Here is a 20,724-nt window from a genome sequence, read left to right as displayed (position 1 = left end):
TACGGGAGGACGGCGGGAAAGAGGGGTAAAATACGGTAGTTTCCTGGCCAAAACGGGAGACTTGACAGCTATGGTCTTTAGATTGTCTGTACTTTGTGCTTGTGTGTGCAGGTCTGTTCATCTGTCAAGGTGAGGCCTCTGCATTTTGTAATGGGCTTGTGGCTGTGCATTATAAAAGCAGTTATAAACAACGGATGTGGAAATAATTCCCTTCCCCATCAGGTGCCATGTGTAGGTTTTTATAAGGTGTTTTCCAGTGATGATCCAGGCAGCTCACTGTATATACAAGGAAAGAAGTTTCCAAATATTTTAACTTTTGACCCTGGGTCTACTAGCCAGGAGTCAATCACATTGACGCTGATGATTATTGTACATGTGCCATATAATTGCAATTACATTGTGCATCCTTAAATGTAAAATATGTTGATAACACTTTATATGAATGCCATGTCTATAAGAATCCGTGAACACATCCATAACGTATTATAATGCATTAATAAAGTAAAAAAACAACATTATATACCTACATCATTCAATTCAAGATTCAAAGCGTTTATTATCATATGTACAGAAAAAGTAGTATTTCTCAGTACAATGAAATTCTTACTTTGCTGTCCACTCATGCAGTACAAAGCATCCTTAATTCTTATACCAACCATTATAATACATTATGAAAGTATCTATAATGCATTATAGATGAGACCTTCATTATAGCTTGTGAAATATTAAATTAATGCTATAATGCCTTAGAAGAGATTGTAATGCTTTATTAATTTTCATAATGATCATTATGATATCTATAATAGATTATTAATCAGAGCTTTAGGTAAAATGTTGGCAATAAGTTTTATACTAATATATAATATTATGTTAATTGTTCTGTAAATGATCACAATAAGCTTTAAAATTAACTCAGGATAATTTAGTAAAAATGTTTTGGAATGTGGAAAATAAAGAGACCTGGTGTAAAACCAAAAATTCTAAGCTAATCAGATGTGGAACTAGATCATCTGCATCATGCCTGACAGAAGTTGAACACTACCAATATTGGTACTTCTTGGGACAGAAGCAAGATTGTTTTAGCATCAAAAATACATTGTGTAGCAGGTGTCCCAAACATTTTGGTAACTGATGGAAAAATGACATTTTAGGCTCAAGAGGTTTGGTTGTTATAATTTAAACATTACTAAATGATAATTGAGTATGTATGTATGTATGTATGTTTACATTGTGTTGTTTTTCATACCCTCAGCTGCAGAATTGGTGCATCTTTGTACAGTTATGGCTTCTCACAATGTCCAGATCACCCTGAAGGAATTCTGCCCTCTCTATTATCTATACAACAACATCCCCGTAAAGGTCCAGAAAGGATTCCGGTCAGTACAGGTGTATTTAACAGCTCTGGACACAAGCAGTGATTACATTGCTGTGGGTAGCAGCATTGGAATGCTTTATCTGTACTGCAGGCATCTTAGCCAGATGAATAAATACAGTCTTGAGGTACGTAAGTAACATTTTCAAATTTTCATAATTATAAAATTTTTGGGTTTTGGCTTTTTTAATAGTTTGTCCTTTAAAAATTGCATGTGTGTATTTTTCAGGGTAAAATGGAGGCCATAACAGCCGTGAAGCTGCTCAGTTGTTTTGATGATCTGGTAGCATTGGGCACAGCCTCGGGTCGGGTTGCCATCTTCCAGCTAGTTTCACCCCTACCTGGTCGGAATAAGCAGGTGATCTAAACATTTCTGAATGAAATGTAAATTGCTGTAGCCAATTGTCATTGACACTACCTTGAACTTGAATCACCGACTTACATACCTGAATCTTATAAAATGCAGCTGTATGTCGTTAATTGAACCATTTTTTGAATCAGAAATAAGAATCAGCAAATGTTTATTATCACTGAGGAAATTGTTTTATTATAATGTATTATTTTGTATTATGTTTGCATTTATTATGTTGTATTATACATGTTTCAGCATTAGAAATTGAGCTGATACTGAAAACTTGATAAAACATCTGAAGTTAACATTACTTGGATAGGATTTGAAAAACTTCAATTTCAATTAAAAGGACCTGAATTTCACTTTAGCATAGAGTTCTAGCTGTGGACTGATTGTCCAGTCTCCTACAATCATGCATGTGTCACTAATATAACAGTTGGATGAATCTTTCAATCAAGGAAACAAACTTGTGGAAGCACAAAAAGAATTAAACTAATTATCCATGCACAGGGGGCTTTCAGTTTTAAGGTAGTTTGTAAAACCTGGAGCAGTGTTTCCCCTGACATGGCTTATCTGATCATTCTAGTTTAAACAAATTTTTAAACATACCTACAAGCGATGCAAGCATAATTCCGAAGTATCTTCTTTTTTCTATTCTCTGCCCCAAACTCCTGTAGTCTTTTTTGGGGTGTTTTGAAAATCAATCCTGAAAACTGAAAAATGTTGCAATAATTTAGATCATCATATTACATTATGCTTAAATGTTATTGATTCTCCTGATATTTTTAAATATTGAATATTATTTTTCTTAAAGGTCGTCCAGCACTTTTGTGCATTCTGAATTCATGTTTATTGATATAAATGGTAGAACACATTGCAACCTTAATTAGTTTTTAAATGAATATTAGCAAAATATTTTTTTTAAAAAGTTGGCAAAAATACACCATTGTTTGCTGCATGAGTATTTCTGCTTCCAGGAGGTTTTGATCTGAAAACTAAACATTATGAAAAGTAAAAAAGCAGTGTTAATTTGTGACTTAGCAACAAGGAGGAAATAAGTTAAATGCTTTTTTGAAATATCTGTACTGTTGTAAAACGATTCATGTATTCATGTGAGTATTTGAATCATCTTTACATATAAAACTGACAAATTCAAAATTATATAAAAAATATACAATGTCGTGGTAGCTCAGTCACTACAGTTCCCACCCCTCTGATTTCCGGGCCAAGATACGGGCTGACCCTTTTCTGGATAAGTAATTATGTAAGACTGATGGATGGAGGGACTTGAAAAATGTAGTAATAATATGATTAAGTTTAATCTTAGACCTGTTCATCATATAACATTTCCTAACTGGACCAAGATACAGGCTAACCTTTTTCTGGATAAGTAATTATGTAAGACTGATGGATGGAGAGCCTTGAAAAATGTAGTAATATGATTAGGTTTAATCTTAGACCTGTTCATCATATAACATTTCCTAACTGGGGATTGAATTGTTTCAATGTTATTAATTTTATTAAAATTGTATAAGATTGTATGGATGGATGGATAGATGGATAACATTGGCTTTTTACTGTAGTTTTTAAAGTTTTAAATCTGCCTGATTTATATCTGCATTGAGTACTTATGATTCCCCCCACCTTCCAACCATCGATGAAAATGTACAAGAGATTTATTTATTTATTTTTTTGCCAACAGCTGAGACGCTTTGATGTGGTTGGACTGCATAAGAGTACAGTTACTGCATTGGCCTGGAGTGCAAATGGCATGAAGCTCTTCTCTGGGGATGACAAGGGGAAGGTCATTTACTCTGCAGTGGATCTGGACCAGGTAGGGCTTAATGAGTTCAGGTATGGTTTGTAATGTCCTCTGGCATTAATCTGTGTGAGGAGATTAAATTTTCTCAGGTAGTTACGTTACTTGTATGTTAGATACTGTTGTTAGGTACTAATCAATTATGTGTGCATTTTGTCATGTATCAAGTAGTTCAGTTTTGAGATTTGAGAGCTGTTGCAACCTCTATCCCAGAACCCACCACTTTCTCTGGTGGGAAATGCTGTCATATAGCACCATCTACAGAACACAGCAAGATATTGTAACATTGACTTTTTGCCTTGTGTTGTTTCTTCTCCTGGAAAACATATTCAGTCAATATTAAGTATATCAAACGAAGGCCAAAAGATGATCATTGAAAAGGTGTAGAGAGCGATGTGTGCAGCCATCAAGAAGGGCCTAGGGAACGTAATATATGATAGTATATGAGGAGGAATGTGAGCATGAAGAAGACACTCTTCAGGGGTGTTAGACTCAGCCACTAAAAGGGCCACATAAGAACATAAAGTTACAAATGAGAGTAGGCCATTCAGCCCATAGAGGTCACTTGGAGGGGATTAATCTAATGATTTAAAGTTGGCAGAATCTTCTCAACTTCAGATCTGAAGGAATCTAGGGTCTTAGCTTGCACTACCCCGTTGGGCAGACTATTCCATATTCTAATTACAGGCTGTCAGAAGAAGTTCTTTCTCGGAACCAAACTAAAGTGTTTCCAACAGTGGCCATGGGTTCTTGAATTAGTAGATATTTTGTAGTAACAATTTGGATGAATGGCATCTAGACCTGTTAGAATCTTATATACCTGGATCATCTCACCACTTAGTGTCCTTTGCTCAAGGCTAAACAAATTCAGCTTGGCCAACCTCTGCTCGTAAGACATCCCCCAAAGGCCAGGAATCATTCTTTTAGCCTGTGATGGACCATTTCTAAAGCAGCAATGTCATTTTTGCAGTAAGGTAACCAAACCTGGACACAGTATTCAAGGTGAGGTCTGCCAGGGGCATTATATCATCTTAGCATTACCTCCCTTGATTTAAACTAAAAACACCTGGAGATGTAGCCCAGCATCCTGTTTGCCATTTTAACTGCTTCCCCACATTGGTGAGAGTGAGACATGGAAGTGTCAATATAGAGTACACACCCAGAACTTTCTCTAATTATGCTACTAATTATATATTTTGTAAAATATTTTTTCCTGCTCTCGCCCGCAAAGGAAAAATACATTTCATTTGACTATGATTTTTTTTCAGGTAAAGAATAAAGACAAACCTGCAGCCTGAACAAATAAGCTATGTCCAACATTCAACAGTTAAAACAGGCTATGTTTCTCCACATAATAATAAGCCAGTCATGCATATTTTGCCTGCACAACGTTTGCAAGAACAGGTCATAGATCTGCACAAAATTCCTACATTTGTGAGTTTCAGTTTTTATTGCAGTTGTCATTTTTGATTTTCTTCGACTTGCAGTGAATGTCATTGTAGTTTGACCCTTCGAAACTGAACACACGTGGCCCTGAAGTGCCAGACTTGTTCTCCCAGGAGAACACTACCTGTCTGATAGCACCTTGTTGCGTTTGTCACAATGGGCAAAAGACAAGTGGTACCCATTATCGTCGCATACAATGAAAAGGACTACCAAATATCTGATTTCCCTTACTCAGTTTGACATTAAGTAGCTATAGTTTTATATTCACCTTTCTTTAAGCAGGCACTTACATCCTCAGGTGTTAGAGATTTTTGTGCTGGCTCTGCTGCCTTTAGCTGGGAGCTTACGAGTTTTTTCCAAAATGCTCACATCCTTCCGAAAGTTCCAGGATAGACTGGGTATGTAAAAACCAAATTGGGCATAGCAGCCTATTTTCCTTTTATTTGGCAAAAATTTGAATGTAACTTTCTATTTACTAACAGACATAAATAATAGTTTGATAAAATAAGAAAAACTCATTTGAGCAATACTTACTATAATTCTTTTTCCTGTTCCCACAAACAAATCAGTCATTTCCCACCGGCCAGAGTTGGAAATTAACAGGGGACAAAGGGCACAAATGTTCCAAGAAATCTCAGGATGCCCCTAAAAACTGTGATCAAGGGGCAAAAATTACCCCCAAGATTAAAATAAATAAATAAAAAAGAACCATTTTCATCTAAACACACACTTATACAAACAGCGCTGTTGTTCACACTACATATGTACATACCGTAAACATGTAACTATAACAATATAGTACTATGAAACTCTGTTATGATACCTGGTGGAGGCTAATTTTCTTTTTTTAATAGAGGCATTCATCCAAAAACATATAAACCGATTTCATGGCTTTGGATTGTTTGCTTACTCATGGCTTGTTTGTTTGCTTACCCACCGATCATTAACTTCTTCATTCGCCTAGGGCTGGGCATTAATTATACTGAATTCGGTTCGATTGTGAGGCTACATGGACTCCTAGCATTCACAGCTAAAATCAAACTGTTGAGTAAGTATTTCATGGGGTAGTTGAAGGAGTCAAGGAATAAAATAAATTGGTACTGGTTTTATTACATTTTAAAACATGGCCGAACGGCTCACTGGTTAAAAAGTATTGTAATTTGCAATCTTAGTTTTATTTTGTTGAAGGGACTGGTTTGCATTTACAGTTGTAAAACATGGCCTTTTATTTTTCCAAATGTCTAAAGATCTTCAGCAGTTTCTAAAGAGGGTGTTTAATAAAATTAAAATAAGTAATGAAGTTTTCATGTAACAGTACTGTGCAAAAGTCTTAGGCAGTCACAGAAAATTTAAATTTAAATGATCTTTATGTTAATGTAAAACTATGATATTAGTTGTAATTTCCTTTATGCAGGTATCAGTCAATCTTTGCTTTCACGCCTGCAAGCTGTCCAATATTCTGTAGCACATCTTCTTACAGGCACACATAAACATGAGTACATCACGCCGATCCTGGCCTCCCTCCACTGGCTCCATGTGTGGATTAGGATAAATTATTTTTTTTATTTGTTTTTAAATCACTGCATGGTCAAGCTACTTTTTACATTTCTAACCTTCTGCAACCTTATCATCCACACAGACCACTGAGATCAGAAGACCGCCACCGTCTAGTAGTTCTGAAATTTAGATTGAAGCAAAGAGGTGATCGGGTGTTTGCAGTCATTGCCCCAAAACTTTGAAATGAATTACCCTATGTAAGGCAGGCCCCTGCATTATCATCTTTTAAATCTCATTTTAAATTTCAAAATATATTTTTATTCCACAGCTTTTAGCTCAGTTTGAGAGCCTTTTATTGTCCATTTAGGAAATGCCCAATTATAAATTTGGTTTATTAATGACTTATTTCTACTTCCTGTTTTATTTTTCTATTTTGGTTTTATTTCACTTGGCTTAGATCCCAAGAGTTAGTTGCTCTTGGCGCTGTGGTCATTTTTATTAGGGCACTGTCCATGTGTTTATGATCAATGTATTTGTATCTTGTTGTCATGAGTCAAGTACAGTATGAGACTCATGAATCATATTGTTCAGCACTTTGATTGACTGTGATTGTTTTAAATTTGCTTGAATTTGAACTTGTTTACGTCAGTCAAAGTGTTTTTTATTCCTTAACCATTCCAAAATCTCTCCTAAAGTTACCCCAGTATTTGCAGGAACAATCCAATATATCCATGTATTATTTGACTTGACCACTAGCACACCTCATGTAGCTAATCACTTCCTCTGTGACTTTTTAGAACTAATTTCATTAATGAATTATGTGAGCTGGTGGTGAAATTTAACAAATACATGAAATGGCTGAGGTGCCCCTGAGGAGATGTTTAGGAACCACAGCAGTGTTCCTCTAGCCAACCAACAAGATGTTAGTAATCACGTCTCTAAGCGGAAACAAAGGGTAAAGCTTCAGTCTCAGCCTCGCATTCGCTGTGATAGCATCGTGCATGTTTACACTAGCTGAATACATATATTTAGACAGTAAATTACATTTAGACAATGATAGACAGTAACAGTAATTATTATTATTATATAATAAAATACATTTAAAAATAAAGTTTTCTTATTCATTATTTTAATGATAATAATAAACCATTAATAATAATAATAATAATAATACATTTTATTTTTGGGCGCCTTTCAAAAACCCAAGGACACCTTACAGAGCATAAACAATAAAAACAAATAAAAATACATAAAACAATTAAATCACATGAATAAAATAAAGCAGCGACTAAGATGAGAGATGTGTACTAAAGTGAGTAAGCCTGTCTGAAAAGATGGGTTTTGAGTTTACTCTTAAATGAGGGAAGTGAGTCTAAATTCCTAATAGTGGGTGGTAGTGAATTCCAGAGAAGGGGTGCAGAGCAACTAAACGCTCGGTTTCCCATAGTGACAAGGTGGGCAGAGGGAATACTGAGATAAGGAACAGATGAGGATCTGAGAGAGCGGGACGGAATGGCGATGTGAATCAGATCACACAGGTATGGAGGGGCCAGGTTATGGATGCATTTAAATGTAAGAAGCAAAATTTTGTATTTTATTCTGGCATCTATGGGCAGCCAATGAAGCTGCTGAAGGACTGGGGTAATGTGTTCTCTGGAAGGAGTGCGGGTTATGAGTCGGGCGGCACAGTTCTGGAGGAGCTGAAGTTTACGGAGGGACTTTTTAGGAAGACCAAATAGAAGAGAATTGCAATAGTCGATTCTGGAGGTGACGAGACTATGAACGAGAATGGCAGCAGCATGGGGGGTGAGGACAGGACGGAGTCGATTGATGTTACGTAAATGAAAATATGCAGACCGGGTGATATGGTTAATGTGTGAGTGAAATGAGAGAGTGTTGTCGAGGATTACGGCCAGACTCCTAACCTGGGTGGAGGGGTGGATGGCAGGCTTATCAATATTGATAGTGAAATTAGGGGACTTGATTAATGTTGAAGGTGTACCGACTAGTAGAACTTCAGTTTTACTAATATTGAGTTTGAGAAAGTTGGATGAGTGCCATGATCTGATTTCCATAAGACAATCTGAGAGGGATGTGGGTGGAAGAAAGGAGCTTGGTTTAGAAGAAATGTAGAGCTGGGTGTCATCAGCATAACAATGGAAGTTAACATTGTAGTTACAAAATATATAGCCGAGAGGAAGCATGTAAATAATGAAAAGTAGGGGCCCCAATACTGAACCCTGGGGCACACCAGCTGAGACGGAAAATGAACGTGAGGAATAGGATTTGAGGTGGATAAATTGGGAGCGACCTGACAGATAAGAGGTGAACCAAGCGAGGGGAATTTGACTAATACCAATTGATGCTAATCGATTCAAAAGAGTGTGGTGAGAAATGGTGTCAAAGGCTGCACTCAGATCCAGGAGGATAAGAATAGTTAGCAGGCCAGAATCAGCTGCTAATACGTTTAACTATAATAATATTGTTGTGCCGAGCGGGGACGGAATGGCAGTGGTGTAAAGTACTTGAGTAAATGGACTTCGTTACTGTACTTAAGTATTTTTTTGGCTACTTTGTACTTGTACTGAGTATCAAAAATATAAGCAACTTTTACTCTCTACTCCACTACATTTGTGACTGAATATATGTACTCTTTACTCCACTACATTTGAACGGACGCTTACCGTTACTCGCTACATTGTGATTGCGTGCGACAAGTCAGGATCTTTATCTACCACGGCTAATTTCTTCAAGTATGTCTGGCTGCAGCCTGCAGGAGGGCGGGGTTGGACATCCAACCCCGCCCACATCCAACCCGGCCCATTCGTACCGCGAAAGCCACGCCCTTGTCCAACACGTCTTAAAGCGGAAGCCAAAGCGAACTCGCAGAACGGAATCGTTGTAGTACCTGTTATGTCATTAAGTTAAAAATCTTTAGTATCCCAGTGTAATAACAGTGCTATCTATTATTTATTATTTTGTTTGTTAATGTTTCTGCTAGACACACTATTGACTGTCAATTACTGCACAAAGATTTTACTGTGGGACCCGCATGGTTGTTTGTGGTTGTTTTGCTGCTGGTTAAACGTTTCCATCAGTTAGCTGACTATCTAGCCGACTCACTACCAAAACTATGGTAACTAGGTAAAGACCTTCTTGCTGATAATATAGCTTCCATGTAGTTAACAAGACTTGACACTTAAAGACTTTGTGCGTCATCAGATATTACTGTCTGCTCAAACGACTGTTCAGCTTGCTTCCTATGGGTTACTAGTTATTAGCTAGTTAGCAAAGCCACTGTGGTAGCATCCATTAAGGCTGTGCGATATAGCAAAAATATTTTTATCATGATCATATCAAACGATATTGATAATTATCATGGTGTAATTCAAGTCATTATTTTATTACTAGGAGTGCTCCATTTTTGCTTGAAATACCCTTAAGAATTGCCCTTAAGAATTGCCCTTAAGACACCATTAAAGTCAGCTCTGAATTTGTTTTTTTATTAGTTTTTTTTATTGTTTTACCTTTTTTTTGAACATTTGAGTTTGACTGAGACTGACTTTTTGTTCTATTTTCTTCTTCTGCCATTTTGAAACATTGAGGTGTTCAATTTAATGTCTATATTAGGAAATAAAGCCTCATAAATAAATAGTTCCTTGTTTTCCACATTTCTTGGTGTTCTTTGAGCCTACATTCAGTACGAGTAAAATACTTAAGTTCTTTTAAAATTGGATACTTTACGACTTTTACTCAAGTCTTATTGGAATTGGTGACTTGTAACTTGTAATGGAGTAATTTATACAGTAAGGTATCTGTACTCTTACTCAAGTATGGTTTTCAGGTACTCTTTACACCTCTGCGGAATGGAGACCATGGCGCAGACGTCAGGGTATCGGGGAATATGGGGTTTAATTACAGGTAAGGCAGGCAAAACGCAGACGGACAATACAATGACCGGACTGGGGAAACAAACTGAAACACGTACTTAATACAGAGGACTAATGACAACAACCAGAAACAGCTGATCACATGGGGATCCCACACGAGGTTAACGAGGGGGCGTGGCACACCGAAGGAGCGGACGATCGGGGCAGGACAGGGGTAATGTTGGGATAAGATCTTTATTGCTTTGGAAGCCATTAAGAAAAAAATACTCCTCTTGTTTTATCCTGTTCATTTTGTATTTAAATGCAAAAAAACAAAAAAAAAAAACATATTTAGGTGTAATTTTGGGGGGCCGGGAACCAATTAATTGGTTTTCCATTATTTCTTATGGGAAAAATTCGATCAGAACTCGAACTTTTTAGGATTCAATCCGGATATATATATACATACACTATAAACTAATGCATGATACATATATTCAAAGGCTATTAAAAGCTAAATAAATTATAAGGATTGTGTCCTGCTTTCTCTCGCAATACAGATGGTATTCTTTATATGTACAGATGATTGCATGCTTCTCTGGAACAGCAGTAGTATGCTTTTTATTTAGTCATGTTGGCACAAGGTAGTGGTTATTGTATGCATTTCAATCTCGGCTCATTTCACATTAAAAGTAAACTTTATGCATTCATTATTATTCTTTAAAAATGCCCACAAAATTTTGTAAATAATCCCCCTTTTTATGGTGTGGGAGCAAAAGTCCCCTCCCCAGATATATATATTATTAAACGTCCTATACTGCCACCACGCTTCTGCATTGAAAAATGAAAATTTGTCCCTCACTGCACTCTATTGCCATGTTACTCATGGGGATGCAGATCTCTACTTCAGTGGAATCCTGCTGTTGCCGTAGATAAGGAATGGTGAACACTAGGTTGTTGAACTATTTTTCAACTGCTTTTATCTAACATCCTTTTTAAAAATGAGAAATATGCTGATTTTAGTCCTAAGAAATCAAAACAAAATCACAAGTAGAATGTTTTGCTTAATTTTATGCTAACTTACTACTGTTGAACTTCACTGTCGGGGAACACTGGGTAGGAAGAGGAAAGGTGTAGTGCAGGTCTGCAAATGATGATCCCTACTTCCCGGTTAGATAATCATCAGGTGCCATTCATGTACATCATCTTTGGTTCAAAATGACAAAATGAAATAAAAAAATACATTTCTTGCCATGGACTTAACCTAAGTTCAACATAGAAGACATTATGCTATTTGTGGTTGTGAGTTGGTTATGGCTAAAGCTGGTTGCAGTCAGTCATAATTCAGTCAGCATTTTGGTTTCTCAATATATTACATCAACACCAAGGAGAGAGAGTAGTTGATAAGACCAAGATTGTCTGTTTGCTTTGCTTTACTGAGCTCATTTGTGATGTCATCCATTTTTTAAAATTTTTTTATTTTTAGTTTATAAATATTCCCTCCTCCACGCCCCCTCTGCGTAGGACTACTTTATTTGTATTTATTTTATTTATTTATTTATTTAATATTTTTATTTACTTCCTCAAAAGAAGGAGAGGGAGGGGGGGGGGAACAAAGGAGAATAAGGGGTGGAGAGGGAGAGAGAGGAAAAGAAAAAAAAAAAAAAAGGGAGAAAAACAAACAACAAAACAGAAAAAAAAACCAAACAGATATCCTGCTTCCATGTCTGAAAAGAGAAAGACAACATACAACATCAGTACTAATCACAACGACCATCAAACGTTAAATGTTGTTGAACAGCACACACAACCAGCATTACAATACGTGCCCAGAAGCAACAGCCGATCAAGACAGTGTGTGTCCGTGAGCATGTGTCCGTGAGCACCTGTGTGTCAGCGCGCTGGTGTTCCTAAGGTTTCTCCATGTAAATGTCTAGTAGTGTGTGTGGGGAGCCACAGCCCCGCCCACCCAAGACATGAAGCCGACACAGAGGAGACCTGGGCCCCAGACATCCAGAGGCCCCCCAGGGCACGGGAACCCCAGGAGGACCACCGCAGGGACAATTGCAGCCCCCACCCAGAAAAGGGCAGAGGACCGCTCCGGAGGGGGGCCATCCGGCAGCCACATCGCAGGAGCCCCAGGGGGCCGTGGCGGCGAGCACGCAGGCTCCGTCGGCGGCTGGCCACACCAGGGCAGACCGGACCCCGGGCCCAGAGGTCCAAGGCCCCCCCCACCCCCAAGCCGGGACCCGACAGAGCCGGAAGGACCAGGCCCCGACAGGCAACCGCCGAGAGTGAGCCAGCACACACCAGAGCATCTAGCCCCGGACATCGAGAACCACCAGCACATCAGCAGCCGGGGGCCTCATCCACCAGCATGGAGTGTGGCGGGGGGCAATAGAGCCTGAGATGTTATTTCAGGTGGAGTCTAAGACCCAACCTGACACATGCGTATAGACAAACAGGCGTACACATACACAAGCATACGTTCCCACCCTCATGCACACATAATCAAATATTCACCCATTCGCCCAACATGAAGACACACAGAAATGAACGTCGTACACACACTCACACTCCACATATATACTCTATACTCTGAGATCCAGGCACCACCACCCCCAGAGGGGCAATCCGCCACCAGACCCCGGAGATGGATCCCTTTTTTCCCTCTGGCATGGGGACAAGAAGACCACCCCGGACCCCACAGCAGCCGAGAAGCCCACCAGCCCAGACCCCGACCGGACGGCCAGCTCCTCCCAGCCCCTGGCTCCAGATGGTGAACAGAGAATGGGGGTGTGAAAAGACCCCATGCTTCCCTCCACCCGCTCATATGTGGTGTTGGTGTGTGTTGTTCTAAAGTGCTTTAAAACAGGGGAAGGGCATGGTGCTAACCACCCTCTGCCAATCAGCAGCTGGTGTCAGCTCGGCCCCTCCCCAGAACCCTCAATGTCTATGTGCAACTTAAAATTGAGAAGTGGGCACTGGCACCAGAGGTAAGGCTGAATGAACAGACCGCCCTCTGGACGCCATTCTGTGTGCCCACCCCCAAGGCCCTAAATGTATGTGTCATGAGAGAGTAAGTAATGAAAGTGTCTAAGTTGTGATGTGTGACTGAGACACCTCTGGAATACCTCCCCTGCATCCCAGCGACGCACCTGCACCTCAAAGCCCTACATGTGTGTTGGGGTGACGGAGCGGGAGGAGGGAAGCATTTAGGGATGGGGAGGAAAGGATCGGGGGGGGGGGGCAAAGTACCCCCCCTCTGGAGCCAGCTCCCCCGCTGACCCCCATACGCACCCCCGTTCCCCGAAATCCACCCAGGGTGGGAGGGCCCAGGCCCATCCAGTCCGGGGCCCAGAGCACCGGCACCACCGGGCACCACAGAGCCCGGGGCAGCCAACCAGACCCCACCACAGAGGGAAAAACTACACCCACCCCACCATTCAGTCAACTCCCAGACTACATAAGACAATAGACACCCAGGTTGGGTCCATTCTCCTACTCTATTGGATTCCCCCCCACCCCCACAGAGTGGATACCCCTAAGGCAGGGACCACCTGCGGACAGATGGTAACAACCTCCCCGGCAGCTAAAGAGGCCCCCAACCCCTCCGACGCGCCGAAGGCCCCCGCGCCGGGGCCGGGCCCCAGTGCACGCGCCAACCCACACCCCGGCGACACACCCACCAGGACCCAAGCCCCCCAAGCCCAGCTGGAACCCCAGCCCGGAGGCAGAGCGCCCCCAGAACCCCAAACCCGCCCCAGACCCACCCAAGGGCAAGACGGCCGCCAGGCCGGCAACCTACGCGTCTGCCGGCACAGGCTACCCCAGCAGCGCTGCATGCAGCCACCAGAAAGACGCCACCCGAGAGCCACCAAAGCCCCATCCAGGCCAGGACCGCAGTCCCAGCGCCGAACCCCCCCAGAAACCCCCTCCCCCCCAGGGAACTCCCAGACGCCCCAAGCCCATATCCACAGATTTAGACAGCCAATTGAAACACAAAGTCAAGTAATTTCTTGCATTTTCTGTTGCAATTGATGAGAGCACTGACATTACAGACGTTGCTCAACTGGCTATATTTATTCGCGGAGTTGATGATACATTGGCTGTCACAGAGGAGTTCCTTGAGTTGGTGCCTATGATGGACACCACAACAGCAGAGGACATTTTCAGCTCTCTCGTTTGTGCGTTGGACAGAGTCGGAGTAGACTGGTCGCGTGCTGTCAGCTTGGCTACAGATGGCGCGCCATCAATGATCGGGAAAAAAGCAGGCGTTGTGACAAAATTCAGAGAGAAAGTACAAGCCGCAAATGGAGGAGATGCTTTTTGGACATTTCACTGTATTTTGCACCAGGAGGCATTGTGTTGCAAGTCATTAAAAATGGATCACGTCATAGAGGTGGTTGTCCGAACTGTTAATTTTATCCGAGCCAGAGGTCTGAATCATCGTCAGTTTGACTGCCTTCTCAGTGACAATAAAATTACCCATGGCCTGCCATACCACACTGAAGTAAGATGGTTAAGCCGAGGTGCTGTGCTGAAGCGTTTCTTTGAGCTACGAGAGGAAATTGGACAGTTTATGGAGACAAAAGGAAAGCCAGTGATGGAATTACAATCTCTGGAATGGCTGCAGGACCTTGCATTTATGGTGGATATTACAGAGCACCTCAATAATTTGAACAAAATGTAAAAAGGCCGTAAAAAGGTTGTCACACAGTATTATGACAGCATACATGCATTCAAGTTGAAGCTGACTTTGTGGGAGACACAGCTGGCATGTGGTGACCCTGCTCATTTCCCCTGTCTAAGAGATGTAAGTGCGACTGTCGTTAATGCTGACATGAAATGGTACAAAGATAAGATTTCAGGATTGCTGTGGGAGTTTGAGAAATGGTTTCAGGTCTTTGGTGAACTCGAGGCAGAATTTGCAGTTTTTCGCTCACCCTTCACAGTCAAAGCTTCTGATGTGCCCGTCGACATCCAATTAGAAATAATTGATTTGCAATGCGATACAAATTTGAAGAACACATTTGCCTCAGTGGACTTGGACACATTTTATCAGTATCTCCTGCCAGGGTACCCCAAATTAACAGCCCTAGCTGCAAAAATTTTGTGCATGTTTGGGACTACCTACCTTTGTGAACAGGTTTTCTCTGTAATGCACATCAATAAATCAAAACTGCGCTCAAGGCTCACACACCAGCACTTAAATGACATTCTGAAACTGGCTGCTACTCAGGACCTGACGCCTGACACTGATGCACTTGTGCGGGCTAAAAGATGCCAAGTTTCAAGAGCAAAAACAAAGTAGTCTAAACTAGACTAATTCTTGTAAAATGCTGCATCAGAAACATTTTGCACTCAAAAAATATAGTTCTGTGAAAATGAATCCTTGCTGTAATAATAGCTAAAAATTGTTCAATTTGTTAGTCACCAGCTTCACTACAAAAGAGTTTGGTCATACATTTTATGTATGCATTTGTTATGTATGTTTCATGTATAAATCTTATATTTACAGGCTGGGTGATTACTTTCTGTCTTATATATTTAAAATGGCCACCATTTTGGTTTGTAAGATGTGGTGAGTCAATTTAAGTTTTGAGAATTATTACACATGTGGAAATTGGAGTAAAAATAATTCCTATATCTTGATTAGTTTATTTAATCTTAAAGTGCAATAGGCTACCATATTTTTCAGTTCTAAATACCTGTGACTTAAAGTTTTGTGCCTTTGTACAAACACTGTGATCACTTGTAATGCACACATGTAAATCATAAACTGAAGCAAATTGCACGTTTTTCTTGAGAAATCTGAAGTTATTCATAACATGTTTTGTAAAAGGATAGTTCATTAAATTAAAAAATATCCTAATGTAATTATACTTCTTTCCACTAAAACAAAGGGGAAAACATTAATTTTTTGTTATTTATAGCTATGATGTGCTGTGCTATGATTTTGATGGTCCGGCCCGCTTGGCATCAAATTAGGTTGTATGCGGCCCCTGAACTAAAATCATTGCATTTGACCCATATGTGACTTTCGTGACATAGCAGGGGGCAGCTAATTCGGCGCCCGGGGAGCAGTGCTTGGGGGCGGTACCTTGCTCAGGGTACCTCAGTGGTGTCTTGCTGGTCGGGGATTCGAACCTGCAATCTTTCAATTACAAGTGCGCTTCCCTAACCATCAAGCCACCACTGCCCACGAAACGAGAACCGCCCAAATAGGGACTTGAACCCTGGACCCTCAAAACCAGCAGCACACTCCCCGTCCGGGAATCGAACCCCGGTCTCCCACGTGACATTCGTGGATACGCAGGCTTTTATACTTTAATTTACTTTATAGACTTGATATACTACAACCATATAAAACTTGCTCACGTTTTGCTCTGGCTTCCGCCTGTTCGCGTAGCACACTCTCATGTTTCTGAGAAAAATTATTCCAAAGTGAATCTTTACTCACTGAAACAGTTTCACCACATTGTTGTTCTTGCGCTATATTATTGTCATCTATACGTTTGATAAGAACAGTACACTTGTATGATTTATCCGTTTCCTTTATCATTATGGAGGGAAATCCCGGACATTTTTCAAAAGGAATTTCAAATTGCATTTGCAATTGCGTTTTCCATATGTGGACGCATAAAGTGTGACATAATTCAAATGCAATTGCAAATTTTGCATCACCGTTTGCTTTTTCGCTTTCACAAACAAACACTGACAGCCAAATTTCAAATGAAAAAGCAAAGTCCATTTGCAATTGCATTTCCCATGTCTTACAAGTTATGAGCCTGTCATATTTAAATAGCAAAATCAATTACCATGTCTGCTTTTTCACTTTCTCTGCGTCGCGTATGTAGCCTGCCAAAACTCAAACGCAATCGCAGTCCCCAAGTCGACTACTATCCCATCCCAACTACCTAGCTGGCCAGCTTGGAAGCTAGCGGACCTTGTAGTTGCCCACAGGCATCTTACGTTAGCAAGATATATTTTAAACCACTGAAATTGTGGCAGCGTATTTGAAACAGGGAAAATAACGGGGCTGTGATGTTATGCGTTAATCACATAAGAACTCTAGTTCCCATAATGCTTGGTTAGGCATGCGCGGGAGAACCAGAAAAAAACAGAGTATGGTTGAAGGACTGAACATTCGGTAGCAAACGACGTTCAATAAAGTACAAGTTTATTCAACACGCCTCATCTGTTCAACAGCTAGAATAGAACAGATACGACAGGGGCTGAATATTGTTAAGCAGAAATAAGAGGACTGAATGTTACTGCTTGAATAATAAAGATGTGAATAAAACACATGGAATATTTTCCAACTGAATTTGTTCTTTTGAAATGTATTTAGAGGCTAAATTAAATGAACTGAATTCATGTGGTTGAATTATAAACATGCACTTTAAAATACATATGTTTTGGAACTGAATTTTGATACTGAACGTTTAAGCAATGAAATTACAATTGAAATGTTTTCAGTTGAAATGTTCAATGTTTAAATGTATACACAAATTACAGTCGCCAAAAATTCAAAGCGTCATTAATGCAATGCGTTTTTATTCGATAAGTGTAATTCAATGTGTTTTTTTCATCAACGACTTTTGTTATTAATTTACTTCCACACCCCTCTTGGTCGTCGACTGCGAGTGACGTCACTCCCCATACAATCACGCCCCACAGTATAGACCCACCCCTGACGCTGATTGACAGGTCTCCGTGTAAGGCGTCGGAAATTCGAATGCAACATGAATTGCGATTGCGTTTGAGTTTTGGCATATAATCTAACCGAATTTGATAGAGAACTACAGTAAAACTGGTCTAAGTCGCCGGCTTGTAACTCGTCAATGTGCACAAGTTGACGCTCAAGCAAAAGTCCCGATTTTTCCTAATGATAAATGATAAATGATAAAATTCCTTGTGTAAGTCGCCGCTTGTAAGTCGTCAAATTCCCTTAGTCGTCACCTAAATCCCGGTCCCGAACAACACAAATGAATGGATTTTCCTACCTGTAAGTCGACACCCCAATGGCTGCATTCCCGCCGCAGGCTTGTCACCACGGCAATGTAGAAACTGAGTGCGGCGCGGGACAAGATTTCATGGGTGAATGCGGGTGCGGGCGGTAAGGTCCTCATGTATGTGCGGGTTGCGGGAGAATAGAATTAATCGTGGGACTAATTAAACTAAAATAAAACGAAACATATTTGTTTATTTTCCGTTTCTTTTTTATATATACTCAAAAGGGAAGCAAGTGAAACAAATAACAGAGTAGCAGGAAGAAAAATAAAACTACTTATATGTTTACCTGCGGTATTTTGCGGGCGGGAGCGGGACAAAACTTGAATACTGCGGGCGGGAGCGGGAAAAAATAATATATATTTTTTGCGGGAGCGGGACTGAAAAATCCTAAGTCGCCGGCTTGTAACTCGTCAATGTGCACAAGTCGACGCTCAAGCAAAAGTCCCGATTTTTCCTAATGATGTTTCCTTTAAAATTCCTTTGTTACATTCTGCATGTACACCGAGAAAAAGTGTTGTGCAACAACAAGTAAACTAATAGAAATACCTGTGAATTCGGCGGGTTGGGTTGGTTCTCCATCTTTCCAGCTTTGCGGCACATGCGTAGTAACAAAAATCGATTGTTTCTTCCTCTATAGAGAATGCCTTGTACGTCCAATGACTTTTTTGACAGGTTGTTCAGGCTTGAGAATCCACTCGTAATTTTCAGAAGCGCAAGCGTAATTTTCAGAAGCCCAAGCGTAAATTTCAGAAGCAAGCGTAATTTTCAGAAGCGCAAGCGTAAATTTCAGAAGCAAGCGTAATTTTCAGAGGCGCAAGCGTAATTTACGCTTGTGAAACGTACATTTGACGTACATTTTTACGAGTTATTTTTGACAGCGATCTTACTCCATAGTCGACTTAGACCGGTTTTACTGTAGATAAACAGAATGACACCAAAATCATTGAAATATCTTGAGAAATAAGGAAGTTATAGCAATTATAGTGGCGGAAATAAGTGGTCATTTTTTCCTTTTATTCTTAATGTATTTTACACTAATGAGTAAACAAAGGCTGTGATCTTAAGTTGAAGAGAAATTTAAAGAAATTGAATAAATTATGTGATCTTTATCATGTGAATTATGTGAAATTAATCAATTTGTTTTATAAGCTGTTTTAGTGAAAAAAGCCCTGCAGGAATGCACAAAATATCAGTGAAAGATCTCTCATAACAAACACACTTGGTCATCTACAATGCAAACAAACGCGCTTGACGAATCAGATTGCAGTATAGCACTCACGTGACCTCTGGGGCACCTCATTACCGTGACCGCTCAGTTGGGAATGCTTTCGTTCGCAAGCAAAACCATTGACTTCGACACTAAGAATTGTCACGAAATTTCACACAGACATGGTTGAATAAATGATATATCAAATCTATAGGATTTTATTAAAAATCTACTTACCTCTAGTGATTTTGAAGCGATGCCTTTGAGAAGTAATTTATCGGTAATTTTGCAACGGGAAAACGAAACACTTCTGACCGGTCAAAAACAAAAATTCGAAAACGAGGTTGTGACGAAAAATGTGAACTATGTCATCTATAAGCGTGTGCTCCTGGAACTTTAAAGATAAACCCACCGTTCAACTTTTTCCGCGGCTATGCTATTCCCCGCATCCACCAAACTCGTGATGATGTAAACACACTTGCGCGGAAGAGCGGCGCAGCAGGAATCGGGAGATTGTAACATACCTCCATTATAAATAATCTCTTAGGCTCTTTTGTCCTGTCAGACCTCCCTCCCTAATCCCTGCAAATGTGAAGGGGTTACTATACTGTAGGTTCTCCTAACCTTTTGTTTTCGTTTCTTTATTTGCTCTTCATTGGTTTCATCTGTTTTTTTTTTCTTCAGTTTACACTGTAAAAAATCTTATGTGCTATCTACTTAAAAAAATATGGTAACAATATTGCACATATTATTTTTAAGCAGTTTTTAAGGCTTGATTTTTTTAGAAGAATTTACTTGAATAAATCATGCAAAAAATTATATAAATTATTTAGCCAGACGCATATTATTTTTAAGCAGTATTTACGGCTTGATTTTTTTCCCTAGCAGAATCTACTTGAATAAATCTTGTAAAACATCCTAAATTATTTAGCCAGACACATGATGATTTTAACATTATTAGTGGAATAATCGTTTTTAGTTTAAGCAGATAAAACAAAATGTACTCATATGTATTAAGGAAAATTACTTAATAATATAAAAACATTTTATAATGAAATGAATACATAATGCATTTTGGTGTTAAACATGCTTTTATTCCATGTTACACAGGTATCAAAATATTAACCACTTTGTAAAAGTGTA

At 39.9% G+C, this 20,724-nt stretch overlaps 1 protein-coding gene across 2 annotated transcripts in view; it reads left to right on the top strand.

Moving 5' to 3' along the window:
- Nucleotides 1–20,724, top strand: part of tecpr2 (tectonin beta-propeller repeat containing 2) — a 95,465-nt gene that overhangs the window by 2,049 nt on the left and 72,692 nt on the right. For both annotated transcript variants that reach the window (XM_023799070.2, XM_023799071.2), the window contains 3 exons: nucleotides 1,253–1,500; nucleotides 1,602–1,730; nucleotides 3,427–3,558. In XM_023799070.2, coding sequence (XP_023654838.2) covers nucleotides 1,282–1,500; nucleotides 1,602–1,730; nucleotides 3,427–3,558 — 480 coding nt within the window. In that variant the 5' untranslated portion in view covers nucleotides 1,253–1,281. The remainder of the gene's footprint in view (nucleotides 1–1,252; nucleotides 1,501–1,601; nucleotides 1,731–3,426; nucleotides 3,559–20,724) is intronic.

This window comes from Paramormyrops kingsleyae, chromosome 14 (genome assembly GCF_048594095.1).
Source record: "Paramormyrops kingsleyae isolate MSU_618 chromosome 14, PKINGS_0.4, whole genome shotgun sequence".
Taxonomy (NCBI): Eukaryota; Metazoa; Chordata; class Actinopteri; order Osteoglossiformes; family Mormyridae; genus Paramormyrops; species Paramormyrops kingsleyae.
Note: the sequence above shows the minus strand (reverse complement) of the source record. Positions and strands in the feature narration are given on the sequence as shown.